The sequence below is a fragment of the Maylandia zebra genome, linkage group LG4, assembly GCF_041146795.1.
Source record: "Maylandia zebra isolate NMK-2024a linkage group LG4, Mzebra_GT3a, whole genome shotgun sequence".
Taxonomy (NCBI): Eukaryota; Metazoa; Chordata; class Actinopteri; order Cichliformes; family Cichlidae; genus Maylandia; species Maylandia zebra.
Window position 1 is genome coordinate 28,514,902 of NC_135170.1, and position 20,517 is coordinate 28,535,418.

The 20,517-nt window shown below is 42.2% G+C and overlaps 1 protein-coding gene across 1 annotated transcript in view; it reads left to right on the top strand.

The window, feature by feature from the left end:
- srcin1a (SRC kinase signaling inhibitor 1a) overlaps positions 1–20,517 on the top strand; it is a 76,756-nt gene that overhangs the window by 49,620 nt on the left and 6,619 nt on the right. The window contains exons 13-20 of the mRNA XM_076883348.1: positions 520–650; positions 958–1,105; positions 2,043–2,334; positions 2,475–2,736; positions 5,419–5,558; positions 5,722–5,874; positions 12,214–13,101; positions 15,441–15,578. Of these exons, the coding sequence (XP_076739463.1) occupies positions 520–650; positions 958–1,105; positions 2,043–2,334; positions 2,475–2,736; positions 5,419–5,558; positions 5,722–5,874; positions 12,214–13,101; positions 15,441–15,578 (2,152 nt within the window). The remainder of the gene's footprint in view (positions 1–519; positions 651–957; positions 1,106–2,042; positions 2,335–2,474; positions 2,737–5,418; positions 5,559–5,721; positions 5,875–12,213; positions 13,102–15,440; positions 15,579–20,517) is intronic.

Below are 20,517 nucleotides of genomic sequence, written 5' to 3' on the forward strand. Positions count from 1 at the left end.
TGTGGAAATTTGCTGGATCGCTCTGTGAGTCGAAGAAGACTTATTGAATGTCACTCGTTTCTGCACTTGGATTTTAGAATAATTAGTTGAACTGTTAGATGATCCCTGCTAATCGATGTCTGGTACTTTTCCTGGCTAGTGGCAGCCAATTATTTTGATTAATTATACACTGAATTTTTATTCATCATATGTCTTGAGGACCAGACTAGATCAACTCAACATTAGCGCTTAACGAATTTATATTTGCGTAGTTTACGTTTTCTTGAAGGCATCATATTATATAGCTATTTTAAAAGTTTCTTACTTCAGTTGCTGCATGAAACTTTCGAAAACTAATCTGTACCTCGTCCAGTTCAGCTTGCCCAAACTGTTGATCTAGTTCCCAGTTGATTGAGAGACAGTTTATTGGCAAAAGCATGGCTGAAACATGAATATCACGATTTTGAGATAAATATTCAGTCGAATCTAAGTGTGGTGGAGGAATCCCTGGTGTTCAGCCTTCTGTCTGTTCCATCTCAGCGACCTGGAGAAGTCGGTGGAGGAGATCCAGAAGGAGTCGTCTGTCAACCACAAGCTGGTGACAGTGCAGGAGCTGGAGGAGAAGGCCACTCTTCTGAGAAAGCTGGGAGAAACACTCACGGAGCTGAAAAGTGAGTCATTCTGGTGGATTCACTGTACACTGGCGCAAAAAGGAAAACACAGCCCTTTATGCTGGCAGACCATTTATAACGCCCTAGTTACTCATCAATGCACTGACTAACTTGTAGTCATGAACAGCCAATCTGTAGCACTTAATCACCCTAAGATTACTCATTGTCTCAATGAACTCAGTGACCATTTACCTAAATTGAAAAAGGTTATGGTTGCCTACCACAAAACATTTTGGACAAATGTAATAGATATTTTTTGTGTGATCACAGTTGGCTCCCTGTATTAATCTGTTGCTTTCCCCTAAAGATCAATTTCCAGGTCTGCAGAGCAAGATGCGGGTGGTGCTCCGGGTGGAGGTGGAAGCTGTCAAGTTCCTGAAGGAAGAGCCACACAGACTTGATGCCCTGTTAAAACGATGCAAGACTATAACTGATACCCTTGCTACCATGCGCAAGTATGACCTAGCACAACAATACCTACTTGGTTGTTTGTATTCCAGTAAAAAAACAACATTAAAGTCTAATAGCTGTCTTTACACTGAGTTTGAGATTTTAATAATCCTTTAAATACTGACAAGGAAGCACTTGTCCAGTAAATTCTTAAGCTCTTAAGTATGATCTGAAAGCTGTTAAATATGCCGAACACTGACTGACCTGTATCCACTTGTAATCAATTCCAGTCAGCCCAGTTTTTCCATTTGCACCTCTGCCAAAGGCATAATGTTTTCACCCCTATGTGCTGGTGTGTCAGCAGAACATTATGGATTTTCATAAATGAGGCAGTGAGAGAGGCCTTTGACCAAGAAAATTTATTAGATAATGTTGTTGATCCAGATCAGAAACTTTCATGCTTAAACATTTGCTGTTTTAAGTCAGAGTTCTGAGTTCATTAAGAGATATAGAAGTGATTTAAATCCATCAAGTGTGAAGAAAAGCAGTATTTAAATGTGTAGTCAAGCTTCCAGTATTGTTGTACTTAATTGGCATTATTGAATGTCACACTGATGAATGTCCTTTTTAGTCACATGAGTAACAGTTTTAATTTTGCGGTTAGTATAGACTAGAGGACGTTGAAGGACTTTTTCCTTCAGCATGCCATTGTCTATCTCCTAATCAGCCCTGTGTCCAAAAAGCGCCTCACTCTCAGGCTTAATTAATCTCAGTGATAAAAGAGCTCATCTAATGTTGCTCTTTTCTTTCATCTTTTGGGTAGCAGTAAGTTGGCAAATGCATTCAGCAGCAGTGGAAGTTTTTATCCTTCAGCGTTTAGTGTTTGGGGTCTTTTTTTAGCATTTGCAATTCTTTTTCATTTCGAGATCTGTATAATACATGTTTGTTGTTTGTGTTACATTTAAAAATGTTGATTAATTAATTCTTCTTCTGTCTTGCTAGACAAGCAAATGAGGGAGTATGGAAGAAGCAAGAAGACTTCACTAGTTCATCATCCAAGCACAACGAGGACTTGCGAAAGTTTGCAGACTTTGAAATCCCCACCATCAATGATCTTGGGGGAGGCAACAGCTTGTCCAATTGGAGCCCTCACACCAGCCTCAGCCGTGGACATGGCAACCCATCCGGCCTTCACAAGGATAATCATCCTCCTGTTCCCCACAAGGGCAAAGCTCTGGAAGAGCTTGAGCGTCGTGCTGCTGCTGACAAAGCTTTGTCCATGGAGGTCCGACTGGTAGGGATTATTTCTGTTGTTTATTTACGTGTTTTTCACCATCTGCTGTAAATACTTTGTGATGCAAACCAATAAACCAGTGAGGCATGACTATAGTTTTGTGTTCATACACTGCTCACATCCACCTCTCAACTTCACAGGCAGCAGAGCGGGACTGGGAGGAGAAGCGGGCCAGTCTAACCCAGTACAGTGCTCAGGACATCAACCGTTTGTTGGAAGAGACCCAGGCTGAACTAATGAAGGCTATTCCAGATTTGGATTTTGCTGCCAAGCAGATTAAGCCCTCCTCCAACACACCATCAACACAGACCCCCCAGAGTGGGGCAGCGACCCCAGACCACCGTGCCAACAAGCCCCAGCACAAGCTTTCTGGGAAAGAGGGAGGGTCCAGGCGTGGCTCTGGTGAGATGAGGCTCAGGCTGCATTAGTATGATAGATCAGAGTTTTGTTTCATGGCATCCTTTTTTTTTTTTAAATGAATCTAATTTTTAATTCTTCAATAAACAATCCCTGTTATGTAATCGGTTTATTAAACTGCATGTTAAAAACATACGGTTGTGCTTACATTATAGTAATTTAGGGCTTTTAATTGTTTCTTTAAACTGTTCTTTTTCCAGGGTTGATTGATTGAAGAGTATACATCTTTAATGACTTAAAGAATTTAATTTGAATGTATTTTGACCCTCACACAGGGTCAGAATTAAATATACATACTCAGTTATATACAAACACTCCACTAATACTTGTTAATTTTCCTTTTAAAGGTTAAAAGTTGCAGTTCAACTTTATGCTTGTTGTAGCCATCAACAAGTATGTAAAGCATACCATATGGTGTAATTCTGGCTGGATATTTGGCCATCCCTCTTCAAATTTCAAATTTCAAATTCAAATTTTATTTGTCACGTACACAGTCATACACAGTACGATATGTAGTGAAATGCTTGGACAACTGCTCGTGACCTAAAGAAAACAAAAAAGGAAAGGCTATGAATAAGATAGGAAATAAATATGAAAAATTAAAAAGGGTAAATTTAACTAGGAAGGAATAAAATATAAATTAAGGTTAAAAATGAAATAACTGTACAACACAAATTAGAATGAAGGGTAAATTTAACTGGGAAGAATAAGATAAAATATATAAATTAAAGTTGAAAATAAAATAACTGTACAACAAAATACACAATACACAATATAGAACTATATAAGAATGTATGAAGAAATCTAAATCTAAATAAATATATACACAATAACAGCAGCTGTACAAGTATTAACCGGAAATGAAGAATATAGTGACCAGTGTTGTGCAAAACCAAAGTCCAGAAAGTCCAGTGTGTGTGTAAGAACCATATGTGTGGGTCAGTACTGTGTGGTGGTGTGATTGAGAGACCGTATCGCCTGCGGGAAGAAGCTCCTCCTCAGTCTCTCTGTGTTGGTCTTCAGGGAGCGGAATCGCTTTCCTGACCTCAACAGAGAGAACAGTCTGTTGTTGGGATGGCTGAGGTCCTTCACGATCTTCCTGGCCTTGGTCCAGCACCGCCTGCTGTAGATTGAGTGCAGGTCAGGGAGCTCGGAGCGGATGGTGCGCTCAGCTGACCGCACAACCCTCTGTAGAGCTCGTCTGTCCTGCATGGTGCTGTTCCCGAACCAGGTTAAGATGTTTCCCGCCAGGATGCTCTCTATGGTGCACGAGTAAAAGTTCCTGAGCACCTTGGAGGGCAGTTGGAAGTCTCTCAAGCGTCTGAGGTGGTAGAGACGCTGACGGGCCTTTTTCACCACGGTGTTGATGTGACAGGACCATGACAGGTCCTGCGTGATGTGAACTCCGAGGTATTTGAAGCTGTCCACTCTCTCCACTGGGCACTCGTTGATGACGGGGGTCTGGTAGTTCCTCTCCTGCTTAGTGTTGAAGTCCACTATCAGCTCCTTTGTCTTACTGACGTTTAGAAGGAGGTTGTTCCTCTGGCACCAGTTCTCCAGATTCCTAATCTCCTTCAGGTAGGCCGTCTCGTTGTTATCAGAGATCAGGCCCACCACGACGGTGTCGTCAGCAAACTTGATGATGGTGGTGGAGCTGGTAGTGGCCACACAGTCATATGTGTACAGAGAGTACAGCAGGGGGCTCAGAACACACCCCTGGGGGGCTCCAGTGCTGAGAGTGGTGGAGGCTGAGACATGTCCGCCCATCCTTACTGCCTGTGGTCTGCCAGTTAGGAAGTTGGAGATCCACTGACACATAGATGAGCTGAGTCCCAGATGCTCCAGCTTGGTGGTGAGTGTGGAGGGAATTATGGTGTTAAATGCAGAGCTGTAGTCTATGAAGAGCATTTTAACATAATTCCCCCTTCTAGTGTCCAAGTGAGTGAGTGATGTGTGGAGGAGATGAGAGATGGCATCGTCTGTGGAACGATTTGGACGGTAAGCGAACTGTAGTGGGTCCAGTGTGTCTGGTAGTGAAGAAATGATGAAGTCTCTGACCAGGCGTTCAAAGCACTTCATCACTACTGAGGTGAGGGCTACAGGGCGATAGTCATTGAGAGAAGCAGGGTGGGGTTTCTTCGGGACAGGAACAATGATGGACTCTTTGAAGCATGTGGGGATCACCGACTGAGATAAAGAGATGTTGAATATCTCAGTGAACACAGGAGCTGAACACCTCTTGGTACAACTGATAGAGTTTATTTCAAATGTTGTTGTTTTTTTCTTGCCACAGACCTGGCTTAAAATTTTCAATTTCCATTTCTTTGAGTTTAGAGATTTGGGAAAGCCATTCCAGAAGCTTAATGTTTTATCCACTACAAAACCAGTTTTGATGCACGTTTGAGGTCATCGTCCTGTTGGAACACCCAGTTGTCTCTAGCTGTGGATTTGTGCAATGTGCTGGTACCACTGGAAGCAAAACAGCTCCAGAGCATGATGCTACCACCACCAAGCTTTACAGTTGATACAGTGATCATATTTTTAAAAGCCTCACCTTTACTCCTCCATACATAAGCTGAATTGGATTTATTGGCATGATATTGTTTTTAAATGTGTTGTGTTAATAATGTAATAATTCTTTCTAATGACATGTTACTGTGTTTTCAGATGAGCTGACAGTACCTCGGTATCGCACAGAGAAACCCTCCAAGTCCCCTCCACCTCCACCGCCTAGACGCAGTTTCCCCTCATCTCCCGGTGTGACCACTCGCAGTGGGGAGCCACTAATTCCTGGAAAAAGCATAAAGGTAACTGAAAAAAATAGTGCATTTAACAATTCCAGTGTTTTAATTCTCAAATCTACAAGTCATCATATTAAAATTCCCCTATTGATATATTTAAGACAAAATTGCAAGCTTCTCACACCAGCTTTGGACAAGTTCTTACCCCTTTTTGTTCTTGTGGCCCTAGAAGGCTGAATCTGAAGAGACAGAGGGACAGAAACCTCACATAAAACTGAGGAGGACCGTGTCCGAAAACCCTCGTCCGTCATCAACACCTCCCACACTGGCTTCTGAAGACAAAGAGGAGGGAGAGGGGGAGAAAATTGCTGCCGAATTGGAGGTAAAGAAAACACAAGGTTAATAATATCCCCAATAGTCCGTTGTTCATTAAAAAAAACCAAAAGGAATGTTTTTAGTATTCATGTTACGTCCACAATTTGGAGCAAGTCTTTGTGTGCACACAGGCAGACAATGTCTGTTCAGATATGCTCACCCTCATTACCACATGTTCAAGCAGCAGGTGCCATATGTCCCCAGCCCCTGGCACTGTGAGAGCCCAAAGATCACATACTGCTCACTCACACACATCATCACCCAGGGCTCACAGATCACAGCCAGACAGATGGATCCTGATAGCTGCTTGGACTGTGTTAGAGATGACCTGCTGAAACTGAATAGAGTAAAGACTCAACAGTAATTGAGTTCGATCATTCAGCTGCTGCTGTGTTTTTATTTTGCAGATAATGACAGTTTGTAACTTTCTTTTTTCCTCCTCAGCTATTTGAGAGAGCCCCACACAGGCTCTCTATGCCAGCTCCCCTTTCCCTGCTAGTTAGCCCATGCAGTATAAAAAGTTTACACCCATCCAGACTGGACCTGTGGCCCCCTGAGGCCTCAGGCTGTGAGGTAACCCTTTGGCTTACCCTGAGTTATCTACCTATTAAGTTTCCATCTCTTTACTTCTACACCTGCTACCACACACAAGAATTATTAACTACAACACCAGTTCCAAAAACTTGGGACACTGTATAAAATGCAAATAAAAACTAAAACTTTAAGGTAAAAATAAAAAGGAATTTGGAATTTGATGGCAGCAACATGTCTCAGAAGTTGGGACAGGGCAATGTTTGCAACTATGTAAGCTTATATATGTGGGAACTGAGTAGACTGGTTGCTTGAATATTGATGCCATGGGTCTTCTTTGTGGTATTTGTACAATATCTGAACTGCAAGCAGGCAAGTTCAGCACACGGACTCTATGAGCCTTACTGTTGAAATAAATGCAGTATCAAAGTAAGAGTGTGTGAACATTAGGTAAAAAGTGTTTAGGCTTACATGCCTCATTCCACACATGTATATGTGTGGAATGAGGCATGTAAGAAAATGCTTTAAGTGCTCAAACTGAATAGAGCACAATAAGTAGTATTGGTGCGTTAAAAATCAGTATTACACTTTCCAGATGTGCAAACTGCTGAATCCATGGCAATAATGCACCATTATACCATCGGAGATGCAGGCTTTTGAACAAAACTCTGATAACAAGCCAGATGATTTCTCTTTTCTTTAGTCCAGAGGATCCGGCACCATGTTCTCCAAATCCAATTTCAAATTTCGATTTGTTTGACCACAGAACAGTTTTCTACTTTGCCTCAATCGATTTTAAATTAGCTTAGGCCAAACGATAGTGGCATTTTCTTTTGGAGCATGTTCACATTTGGCTTCTTCTTTGCATCATAGAGTTTCCGCTTGTTTGCTGTGGATAGCACAGCGAACTGTATTCACAGAGAATGCCACCTGAGGGCATCCAATATTGATTTTTGGCCTTGTGCACAGAGATTTCTCCAGGTTGTCTAAATCCTTTGATGATATACTGTAAAGGCTGAGCTATATAAAGACTTTCATTTTATTTTCAGGAACATGTTCCACATTTTTTAGATCCAGGTTTATGTAGATTGGCAAACCTCAGCCCTCCTTTGTTTCTGAGAAGGTCTGCATCTCTAAGATGCTCTTTCTGGCTTTTCTTGCACCTTTTTATTTCAGGTTAAATAATTTTGAGAAAAATACATTGGTTTTATGAATTGCAAATCATTGCTTTCTGGTTTTATTTCCATTTTACAAAGCATCCACACTTTTTCGGAACTGGGGTTATAGGCTGTCTTTTGTCTAGTGTTTCTGGGCAGGAGCTATACAGAGGTTTCTGCCAATAATGCGCTGCAAACCCAAAGCAATAACTGAAAGAGTCAGGTTTGTCTGACAGTGAGTAATTTGATTCAGTTTGAGTATGTTCATTAACAATCTTTCTAATCCTTTCCATTTATACCTGTTACACAACTTTTTAGAGATGTTTATAAAAGTCATCAGTCCTTAACAGGTATTTGCACTTATTAATAATATTGTGTTTTTTTGTGCGTGAGAGTCAGTATGTAAAGAATATACACTGAGCATCCTGGTAGCATTATCTACAAAGTAGGGGTGCAACGATACACAAAATTCACGGTTCGGTTCGATACTTTGGTGTCACGGTTCGATATTTTTTCGATACAAAAAAATGTTCATGCCTTTTTAATTTGTCATTTATTAAAATTATAAATATATATTTTAACTCAAAAGTACAGTTTTTTAAATTTAATGTTGCTGAAACAAAAGTAATTAAAAAAATAAATATAATCTGATTGAGGAATCACTAATCTTTGGAAAAGAGAGTTTATTACAGAGAAATGGCTCTTTCCAAAATAAAAGCTATACTATATGCTTCTTCTGGGCTATATTCTCAGCAGCATATTGTAGCGGGTCAGGGCTGTTCGGGGTTCTGTTTGTACAGTTATGTTTTGTTTATGTTGCCATAGTGACGGGTGACGCCCTCTCGCTGCGACGGTGTGTCCTTCCGGGGTCAGAGGGCGCCCTGTGTGTTGTTGTTGTTGCTGTGCGGTTGCCGCGGTGAGCAGTTAGCTAGCGGCAGTGTTCTTCTGCAGATGTCAATAAACGGCTGTGCTCCCTGGCTAGCTCATGGGAAGCAAGACCAAAGGACACCTCCGTCTCCTCGTTGTCTGAGCTTGCCACATTGGTGTCAGAAGTGGGATGATGGTGACACCCCATGTTCTGACCCGAGTGACTTTTCCCCCGCCGGTCGTGACCGGCTGGTGCGCCAAAAGAAGGCACCTGGACATTTACAAAGTGAAAGCAAAAAAACAAGCGCAAATTCAAACGCGATTTCAATATGTCACATATTGACAGTGGCTCACCGATGCCAATGACATAATTACCCAGCTACATTTCCGAAAGAATGCAAAAGCATTGACATATATTTTTCCTTCCTACAATAGCCCGACGGGCAGGGCAGAGATAGATTTTGGTAGCCTGACTGGAAAAATCGCTAGCCCGACGTCCCGGGGCTAGCGATTTTGCAAACCCTGTGTTACAGGCATGGCCCTTTAAGGATGAAGCCTGATGGGAAATGTATTCGGGATGTGTGTCGGGACTGCCTGGTGTGTAAGTAACGGTTAGCTACAGAAGAGACGAAAATAAAATAAATAAAAGGAATATAATAACTCCCTCGACAGCCAGAGTTGTGTCGGCGATGCTTGCTGTGAGTAAACTGTTTCAGCCCACTGTACGCGGTGTTCATGCCTTAGAGAAGAAATAAAGTTCGGTGAAGCAGTTTCCTACGCCTCCTTCGATCTTTTTGCTAGCAGAGTTGACCTGTATAGTAAGCTGTTGCCGGCTATGAGTCAGTTACGGAACCTTCAAGTAACTGCCAGAGGTTTCCTTACTACGGTTCGGGGCCGCGGATCTGGCGCGGTAACACCTGTATCTGATTGAGGAATCACTCATCTTTGGAAAAGAGAGTTTATTACAGAGAAATGGCTCATTCCAAAATAAAAGCTATACTATACGCTTCTTCTGGGCTATATTCTCAGCAGCATATTGTAGCGGGTCAGGGCTGTTCGGGGTTCTGTTTGTACAGTTATGTTTTGTTTATGTTGCCATAGTGACGGGTGACGCCCTCTCGCTGCGACGGTGTGTCCTTCCGGGGTCAGAGGGCGCCCTGTGTGTTGTTGTTGTTGCTGTGCGGTTGCCGCGGTGAGCAGTTAGCTAGCGGCAGTGTTCTTCTGCAGATGTCAATAAACGGCTGTGCTCCCTGGCTAGCTCATGGGAAGCAAGACCAAAGGACACCTCCGTCTCCTCGTTGTCTGAGCTTGCCACATTGGTGTCAGAAGTGGGATGATGGTGACACCCCATGTTCTGACCCGAGTGACTTTTCCCCCGCCGGTCGTGACCGGCTGGTGCGCCAAAAGAAGGCACCTGGACATTTACAAAGTGAAAGCAAAAAAACAAGCGCAAATTCAAACGCGATTTCAATATGTCACATATTGACAGTGGCTCACCGATGCCAATGACATAATTACCCAGCTACATTTCCGAAAGAATGCAAAAGCATTGACATATATTTTTCCTTCCTACAATAGCCCGACGGGCAGGGCAGAGATAGATTTTGGTAGCCCGACTGGAAAAATCGCTAGCCCGATGTCCCGGGGCTAGCGATTTTGCAAACCCTGTGTTACAGGCATGGCCCTTTAAGGATGAAGCCTGATGGGAAATGTATTCGGGATGTGTGTCGGGACTGCCTGGTGTGTAAGTAACGGTTAGCTACAGAAGAGACGAAAATAAAATAAATAAAAGGAATATAATAACTCCCTCGACAGCCAGAGTTGTGTCGGCGATGCTTGCTGTGAGTAAACTGTTTCAGCCCACTGTACGCGGTGTTCATGCCTTAGAGAAGAAATAAAGTTCGGTGAAGCAGTTTCCTATGCCTCCTTCGATCTTTTTGCTAGCAGAGTTGACCTGTATAGTAAGCTGTTGCCGGCTATGAGTCAGTTACGGAACCTTCAAGTAACTGCCAGAGGTTTCCTTACTACGGTTCGGGGCCGCGGATCTGGCGCGGTAACACCTGTATCTGATTGAGGAATCACTCATCTTTGGAAAAGAGAGTTTATTACAGAGAAATGGCTCATTCCAAAATAAAAGCTATACTATACGCTTCTTCTGGGCTATATTCTCAGCAGCATATTGTAGCGGGTCAGGGCTGTTCGGGGTTCTGTTTGTACAGTTATGTTTTGTTTATGTTGCCATAGTGACGGGTGACGCCCTCTCGCTGCGACGGTGTGTCCTTCCGGGGTCAGAGGGCGCCCTGTGTGTTGTTGTTGTTGTTGCTGTGCGGTTGCCGCGCTGAGTAGTTAGCTAGCGGCAGTGTTCTTCTGCAGATGTCAATAAACAGCTGTGCTCCCTGGCTAGCTCACGGGAAGCAAGACCAAATGACACCTCCGTCTCCTCGTTGTCTGAGCTTGCCACATTGGTGTCAGAAGTGGGATGATGGTGGCACCCCATGTTCTGACCCGAGTGACTTTTCCCCCGCCGGTCGTGACCGGCCGGTGCGCCAAAAGAAGGCACCTGGACATTTGCAGGACTTTGTGTGGGGTAATGGGGTCGTCGGGGACGACTGACCCCTTAGGTGGGGGCTATGCAGCGGGTCAGCGCTGTTCGGGGTTCTGTTTGTACAGTTATGTTTTGTTTATGTTGCCATAGTGACGGGTGACGCCTTCTCGCTGCCACGATGTGTCTTTCCGGGGTCAGAGGGCGCTCTGTGTGTTTTTGTTGCTGTGCGGTTGCTGCGCTGAGCAGTTAGCTAGCGGCAGTGTTCTTCTGCAGATGTCAATAAACGGCTGTGCTCCCTGGCTAGCTCACGGGAAGCAAGACCAAACGATATCTCCGTCTCCTCCTTGTCTGAGCTCGCCACAATATTAAACATATCAGGTCCCCATAAGGAGAATCATGTGCTAACGGCTGTCTAAATGACTCGGGTAAAGTTTGTAGCATGCATGCTTGTTGTTTTTGTCTGCTTCCACTTGTCTTTGCACTAGGATGATGTCGGCGTAAATGTGCAGTCATATTCGTTGTGTTCCCACTAGTGCTGTCAGCGTTAATCTCGTTGAAATGACGTTAACGCCACAACACGGCAAATCTCCGTTAACGAGCTACCCCTGCGTGGGGCTAGACGGCCAACACGTTAACGAGCTAACTGCGCTAACACACTAGTTCCCACCCATGTAATTGAGCATTGCGTGGCACATCCAACATACTGTTTTACTTTAGTCCATGACGCGCTTACCTTCAGGGTCATACATCACATGAAAACCAAAATAATTCCAAACGCCAGATCTGAATGAGGGTGGGGGAGGTTCAATTTGCCATGTTGCAAGGAGAGCTTAACTTCTGTCTCGCTAGCTTGCCCTGCGCTCTTCCTTCTGACGATGCTGTCTGTGTTGAACGCTCAGTGGATCTGTGCTCGACAGTGCAGCCTAGGCGGAGTAGTCGAACGCAGATTCACTGAGCGCTCAACACAGACAGCATCGTCAGAAGGAAAGTTGATAAAATAAATTACAAATTTTGTATTGTTCGATACATATGCGTACCGAACCGAAAGCACTGTATCGAACGGTTCAATATCAATACTAGTATCGTTGCACCCCTACTACAAAGGTATTAGATACAATGTGATAATATTTCTTTCATGCTCTCTGATGTGCTTGGGTGTTTTTAATGCCATGGTTTGTAATCTCACTTGAAGTTTGTGCTTGGAGTGTGTTTAAATTGAAAACTCAAGTGCTTTCTTCATTTATAGGCAGGGCACATGTCTCCTGTCCCCCACATCGTGTTGACAGATTGCTGTCCTGCTTCGCTCACAAACTCAGAGGATCCTGTCAGAGATTTGGGGAATGACCTTGTGGAGGGGACTCAATCACAAGATTGGACTGGTCATCATTCAGTCGGCAAGACTATAATTTCAAGGGGAAAGCATTCAGGGGGATTTGAAAGTCCTCCACAGCGAGAACAGTGTTCGGATAGTGAATTCAAACAGGAAGTTGCCCTGCTGGTGACAGATCTGGGCATGAGAGTGGTGTCTCCTCTTGAAGCCCAAGAGCTCAGTGAGACTAAAGGAGATGTTCTTCACACTCTAATCATCTCACCGCAGACTAAGGAACTGTCTGAAACTCAGCTGAGTCACCGGCCTCTGCTAGTGCTCTTCAGGGTACAAAAAACTGTCAAAGAGGCCTACGAACTACTGTATTCCCTTGTGGCATCATTCGAATTAAAATTCTCCCATGCCCCAGACCAGCAGATGCCTCTAGCTGAGGCTCTCAGAAGCGGCATAGAGACAGGGGCTAGCATGCTGACATTTCACCACAAACCTGAAATTAGGTTAATGCCTGAGCTGAGCTCAGTAAGCAGTACTCTTAACTCTAATGGGTCAACTAGGTCTGCGGACACTCAGAGGAGAATGACAGAAGATGTCCGACGCACCACCTACAAGAGGCTGGACAGCTTGGAGGAGACTATTCGAGAGCTGGAAAACACATTGATAGAGATCAGTGGTCATGCTACTAGAGAGCAGCTCTACAGTCAGACAATCATCAACAGTAGCCCTGTACCGACGACTGGTAGTCCAACTGAGGCGAAGAAGCCGCCACTCCCACCCAAGCCATCCGCCTCGAGTCCATCATCAATCCAGGTTTTTGCTTACACCTCCTGTGTCCATTCCTGCTCTGAAGCAGCATCCTCTTTTTTTCTTCACTTCTTCTCTGTGGATGGCAGTTGGAAATTCACTTTCCAGCTTCTGATGTCTGCTCCCTGATTAAATCGGCATGCGACTGTATTTGAAATCGAAACCGTGCAGAGGGGACAGACAGCAGACTTCCTACCTACTTGTCTGTTCTGTGATTAGTGCTGGGGCTGCTCTCCTGCTGAGCTCAGAGTTGTTAATTGTTTTTTATTGATCTGTCCCGGTATCTCCTATCTGTCTGAGTCTAGCTAATTTTGCCTTTTGTTACACCAAGAGGCAATAAAAAATAAATGCATTTTCCTCTTCTCCTTTTCTGCTCTTTACTGGTTAGTACGATCTAATTCATTTAATTTCTTATCTTAGTTCTGCCCTGAAATCCAACTTTCTTTTCCTCACTAATCGTCTTAAGCACAAAGCAGTACAACTGCGGTTGTACTTTATTAAAAGGTAGCGCGAGGACATATTTACATTAAGCTGTATCTTCCATCATCCAGCATCATTTTGTTGTAAATTATGTTCTTTTTGCAGCAGCTGTTTTGACGTGTCATTGCAAGCTAAACAGACACATTATTAATGAGTTTAAGAATCTGTACATAGGCCAGGTCCTGGTATTGTTCATGTTGGCCTACTTAAATGCCCTGCTGTGACAAGTCAGAATGGCAGAGTGGCTATGCTTACATGGAGCCTAATATTTCTATTCTGTGAATGTTCACTTTAAAAGACCAAACACAGTAGAAGTTCCCCATATGAACACCTCAAGCGCAATAAACAGGACGAGGCTTTTTAATGAGCTCAATTTAATTGCTGCCCTTTCAAATCATTTCAATGCAAGGAATGAAGAGTAACACATTTACAGCAACTTCTGCCCTAAACAGATGTGAGAAATCCTTTCTCGGGGAGCTATTCAGACATGCGTCACAGATAAAAGAGCCACTGACAAATGCAGATGCAGCACTTTTGCGACATTGTTTTGATTAAGTGCGTATTCATCCATCCACATAAATTTACAACGCTTGTAAACAGCTGACCCAAAATGTTTAATCATAAGGACATAAACAGACATTTAAACTGTTTAGCTGCTTTCAAATAACGAGGTAAAACTACAAAGAGAAAATTCGATCTAATAAGTTTAAAAAACAAAAGATTTCTTACCAAAGGCTAGTAGCATGTCTAATATACTTCACATTAATATGTACTGACTATGTGCTGAACTCTATTACCAGATGTTGTCAGTGGCCTGGCTTTAGCTCACCTCCAGCTGACCGCTACACAACAAAAGATTAGTAATTATCAAAAGCATTCCTGTGTCAGCTGCCACTCGTCTGAGAGGTCTTGACAGCTTGCGTAGCACTCCCTGTTACTCTGATTGTAGCCTACCACTCAGGGCAGGGCTGCAATACTTGACAGTCACACTGTCATGGTGAGTTTTAGCCCTCTGATGTAGAGCCAGAAAGCACTCCCATGGGCACGGCTGCGGATTACAGAGTCTTCACACATTATTTCATCACTCCAACTTCAACCACGTTCATCATTTCAACATGACCCTTCTTCCAACTCTTGTCCAACATTTGCTGGCACACTTACCAAATTCACACTGACAAGAAATCTACTTTCAGAACCCATTAGAGTTTAGTTTTTAATTAGCACATCAAACAGCAAGTTTACTTGCAAATTTTATGATCTAATTTTAAAATTCTGCTTCTCGTTAAAAAAGGATTTGGCGCAGAAGGAAGGTGGTTACAAGTCTTTCTTCTCTGATTTAATGTAGTAGGGGTAACTGACTATTTGATATTAGGGTTAATCTTTTGTTAGTTTTCCTTTTAGCTAATGTCTCTGTGTGCAGATGAGGCACAGTTGGATGGAAATTTGACTGGATGTGTATTTGTTTTCCTGTGTATTAGAGAGAGTCAATAGAGTAACTCAGCAGGAAAGATCATTAAGCACGCTGCCTCGTGGATCCTGTGGTGAGGCTAAGCTACGCAACGTCAGTTTTGATGCCGCATTTCTATATTCTGGTCTTTGTCATCTTCTGCTGATAGATAGTGAAACTCTGTGAAGTGGATAGTTCCATTTTATACCAACTATAAGCTGAGGTCTTAAAAACCTTATTAGTCTCAAGAGAAAGACTTGATAAAGGCTGGACTCAAACTCTGTAGTAAGTAGATGTGTGTCTTGAGGCTTAAATCGAATACACTGTAGAGGGGAAGTGAAATCTACAGACATCTGATGTGTGACAAAGTGTTATTAATGGTTCTCCTCTGTTCTTCTCTTGTTTATTCTATTCTTAGGGAGGAACTATTTCAGGTAGCGGGAAGTTTCTCCACTCCTCGGCTGCCTCCAAACTGAAGCACCTGCAACAAAACAGCACAGAAAAGACTAAAAGTGGCAAAAGAGAGGACTTCATGAAGGTCCAGGGCCAGCAACAGGTACAATTTGCCTTTGTTTTGCGCTGTTGAGGCCAAAACGCACTTGATCTGGCAGAGTCTGTGCATGATCCCTAAGATGGACAAGTTAGCTTTTAGGTATAACCATCTTAAGCACTTAATGAAGGCATATAACAAAATTGAGATATAAAAAACATGAAAATTACAATAATGATCATTATTGAATCGTACTGCCTTTATGCCCACAGAGTCACTGCAGTTGAAACTGTCAGAGGTTCAAAGAGAAATATGAAACTATCATTCTTAGTAAAATGCAACTGAAATATATAAAATCAAAGGTTTATTTATTGAAGTATGTAATTATTAGGGAAAAATGCCATATATACTGAATGTATACCAATAAAGTACATTTAATTTGACCAGATTCTGTTAAATTTCCTCTTTTACATTATACTTATGTAGTCATATCAGCATTTTGGGCATAAATATTTTTTGGAGTGCAAAAATCTGGGCCTACCAAAAATCAAGATAGAAAGGATAGTATTGATTTTGTTCTGTATTTAAGCAAATATAATTGCTTTCTTCCTCAAATAGAGACATATTTTGCGTTAAAGTTTACGCCACCTCCCCAACAACTTCAGCAAGCCTTTGTTCAGAGTTATTTTCTCGAAAGCAAGTGTGTGTGCATCCATTCAAGTAATCCACTCTGCACCAGATCAAGATTAAATGGGCCTTAACTACCACTCTTCACTGCCACTGGATCCTTTCTGTGCCCCGCAGAACCACTGTCACTTTTCAGCGTGATACATTCCTCGCCCTCTGTGTATTACAGTCTGTGTAACATTCAAGATGCAAACTTAGCAGACAGCAGAAGCGATGAATTGAATTCAAAGCCAGTTTTGCCATAAACCTTTTAATGTCACATTATTGTGACAGGCTCATCATCACAGGAATGCTCAATTGGATCAAAGGATTTTCTGCAGGCACTGTCCCACAGAGAGATGCATGTCACACAGGTTAGAGTGATGAAGGATTAGCACTTTAATTACCTAAGCAGTGTTTCATGTCTGAAAGTCTTAAGTGGCTTCTAATTATATAATTTAAACCTATTAAAGTGTTGTTATGTATTAGCATTATGGACGTGCTTGCATCTTTAACAGGTCTTCACTTCTGTTTTTTTCTGAACTCTGACAGAAAATTGGGTATGAAGAAACTCTTAAAAGCGCTTGAGTTTAATTTATAAAACTTCATAAACTCTCTCTCTAAGTATTTGTTGTTATGCATATGCCTGACAGCTGGCTTTTCATTCTTTTTTCAGTCTCTAATATGCTGGCATTTTAGAGGTTTAAAGTACAGCAAAAGACTGGACATAAGGATGCTAGATGGCCTCTAGAGGCAAGGAAATTGAACTGTTGGAGCATGTCGGTCAAGTAAAGCCAAGAGAAGATTTTTACAGCATGCCGGTGCACAGGAGGGGAAAAAGGCTTAATGTCAATGTAATTTGAAAAATAACCGAAGCAGTGAAGTGCACCTAAACCTTCATAACCCACAGAATTTGACAGAGCATTCAGACACAAATTCAGTCTTAAAGATTGAAAAATGAATGCGTTAGGCAGACAGCCAGAGACTTGAGACATGGAGGGGTTTGGTTGCCTCATACTGAGAGAAGATTGAGAAGAATCTCTACAGAGCCATGTAATAATCACCCCTTGAGTCACTGGCAATCACCGATTATTCATTATGAAGAGGGCAGTTCTCTTTCCACCATAAAGTCTTTCAGGTTTCCTCTTCTTTATGTCTTTTTCTTCCCCTTTCCGCTTTCTCTACTCTGCAATTTATGCATGCTGGCCCTTTCTCCGTTTCACTCTTCCTCTGTCAGTCTCGCTCATTCCCCGAGATTTGGAAGCTGAGTGGATGCCTACACTTGTGTAATGAAAGCAAAATTAATCCCATTATTTCAATATGGCACTCACAGGCAGCACAGTCTCTTTGTCCACAAACTTCAAAACAGTCATTGTGAAAAGATGCTGTACGAGTGAAAGCGCTATCCTCCGAGGGACGGTGGACACTCAAAGCTAATTGTCGGCGTGGGAAGTCGGTGCCAAGCAGTTAAGGGTAGCAGCATACCACAACTGTGTGATGAATAACAAAGAGGAACAAATAACCAGCTGGTTTAGTGTAGGAGAATAAAGAGTCAGCTGTGGTAGGCGCTATAACAGCCAATAACTCTATTTTGTATTATTTTTAACGATGAGGGACTACTAGTCCCTTTGTACATTTCCAGGTGTTGTATAAAGACAAGTGAAAAACAATTATTCAATGCAAAAGTGCACTTGATATAATAATTGGCCACTTTATTAAATTGATGTTAAAATGTTGGTAGGCCTCCATTTTTAAAAATGCTGCCATAGTTTGTTAGCTGCTTTAAGGCTAAAGAGGTTAGTTGGTCAGATACTTGTCCTAAATATCCTAATATTCATTAATGGTGGCGATCCTCATGGATGAACATTTACAAACGGGCTTGCGTAAATGTGCAAACTGGCAGTTTGACAACAGTTTTGATGCACAGTTAACAATCATTGAGGAAATAAACACTGGCTACTTGTAATCTGGACCTTCACTACTGGTCACAAAGTAGCTCTATCGTGAAAGTTGTGCATACATCTGCACTCTTACCTCCCTATCTGCTCGGTTTCCTTCATAAACATTGTCGAGCATTCTTCTTCATCTACCTAGCAGAGCCAAAATTTCCATCTATTCTTCCGTCTATTTTCTTCATGCAGTTCAGGGTTGCAGGGGTGTTGGAGCCTCTCTCAGCTGTCATCGGGAGAGAGGTGATGTAGTCCCTGAACATGTCACCAGTCTACTTGAAAGCTAACACAGAGCGACAGACAGCCATTAATATTTACACCTTTGGCCAATTTAGAAACACTTATTAATCTGCTTGTTTTAGACCGTGGGAGGAAGCTGCCAGGGGGAAATTTAGCACAAAAATGGACTTTTTATCTTTGTTGTGACCCCTTGCTCTTGTTATGCACTGTGACAATCCCTATAAGTGAGGTTACCATTACCAGTTCATGCTGCAATGTGGAAAAATTGCATATGGATTTTTTGCATGTACAGTGTAGTGTACCTCGCGTAGTTTACAACCATAACAAAATAACTCTCAACCAAATTTCATTGCTTAAAAAACAGCTACTTGAAAGTGTTTTGGGGTTTTTTGTATTTTTGTCATTGTAATAATGTAATCAGTAAACAAGGCAGCATGGTGGTGCAGTGGTTAGCATTGTTGCCTCACAGCAAGAAGGTTCTAGGGTTCCACTGCCCGTTCTGTGTAGCGATTGCATGTTCTCCCCTTGGTTTCTTAGGTTCTATGTATACAGAAGAAAATAGATGGATGGATATCAGTGCAACACAGTTTTTGCTCTACTTGCTGTCAGACTGTGTTTACTGTAAAAGGTCTGATATAACAGCAACAAAAATATAAAAGAAGAGTTCAAATTGGTGAATAATTGCATTAAGCCTATACTAGTGATACTTATCTGTCTGTCTGAATGTCCTTGCATCATTAACTCTATACATATTTTTGAAATCTTTTTATGTCAAATGAAAATGGTGCAGAACCTGATAATTTAGTTTAAAGATGGATGGGGCAAAATCTATCTACTAAATCATTTTAAATTCAGTATAATGAAACAGCTGAGCAAAGACTAGGCAGGAAAAAACATGCTGATTATCTGCTGCTCATCTCATCAAATTATCAAGGCGGCTGGCTGATTTGCATACTGCCTTTAAGAGCTAATTAAGAACTTTTGCCTAATCCACATTTTACTTTACCTGGTATCTTTTTTTAAACCCCTCAGTGACATCTGGCGTGTCATCTTTCTGAAGAGAAATTCGACTTGCAGCTGCTAAGCAAAAACAAAAATATGATGTATTCTTTAATTTTATGAAACCTTAAAGCTTAGCTGATATTTTTGAACTGTGTAAAATGTGGCAATGACTACAGTTAATCACAGTGCTTCCCATCAACATTTCACCACCAAACTCACTGCTAATTTTTAAAAAATATTGTTGTTTTAACAATCAGATGTGCCCAGCTTGGGTGATCTCTCTCCTTGGCACCGAACTCAAGGTAAAATGGGCTATTCTCTTAAACATCTGCTGTTCGTAGCTCCCTAAATGGTCCCAAACTTTTACCTCTCCTTCCATTTCCCCTTGGTGTTTTTAGATTGTTCTCTTTTGTCTCTTCTTGCCAAACCGTAATGACATTTCTGGGGCATTTTAAATAGGGTCCAAACCAAAGGAACGAGGACAGCACTTCAGAGTCTCCTGATGGTCTGCTGTCCCCTGCTCCAGCTACTACACGAATAGACCTAAATATCTGAATACATTTAAATATCTTTACCGCACAATGACACTTTCCTCCAGATTGCATGAAAGGCAGCTGGTGTTCATTAACTCGTCATGACTAAAAGCCAGCTGGAAGGATAGTTTATTATTTTTAAGATAAAACGAGACCACTTTTTCGTTAAACGCGGGTCCTGCCGTTTCAAGAAAAAATACTGATTGAACATTGCGGCATTTCAATCACCATAAATTAGAATTATGGGGTAGGGATAAAGTTGGCCAGTCAGATTTTCGTAATGGACTTGCTACACCTTACCACAGTATAAAATGTAGCTTTATTCCCCCTGGAGAATTAGTTTCTTTTTTAGATTTAATTCTAGCGTTGTCTATGTGTATTTGCAGGTGTTAAAATTAACAGAGCTTTTCTGATAGCGCCTCGTGCCGCTGTACTCGGGCTGCTTGCTCAATAAAGCTATACTGAGACATACTTAGACCATTTCAGGCATGAGGATCCTTCAAATCAATGTGTTGGATAAGAACAGACAGTTCAAAGCCACAATTTCTCTCCGTTTGCTTTGGCACAGATCAAGGAAGGCATGACAATGTGAATCATTTTCATGCTGCAAAACCC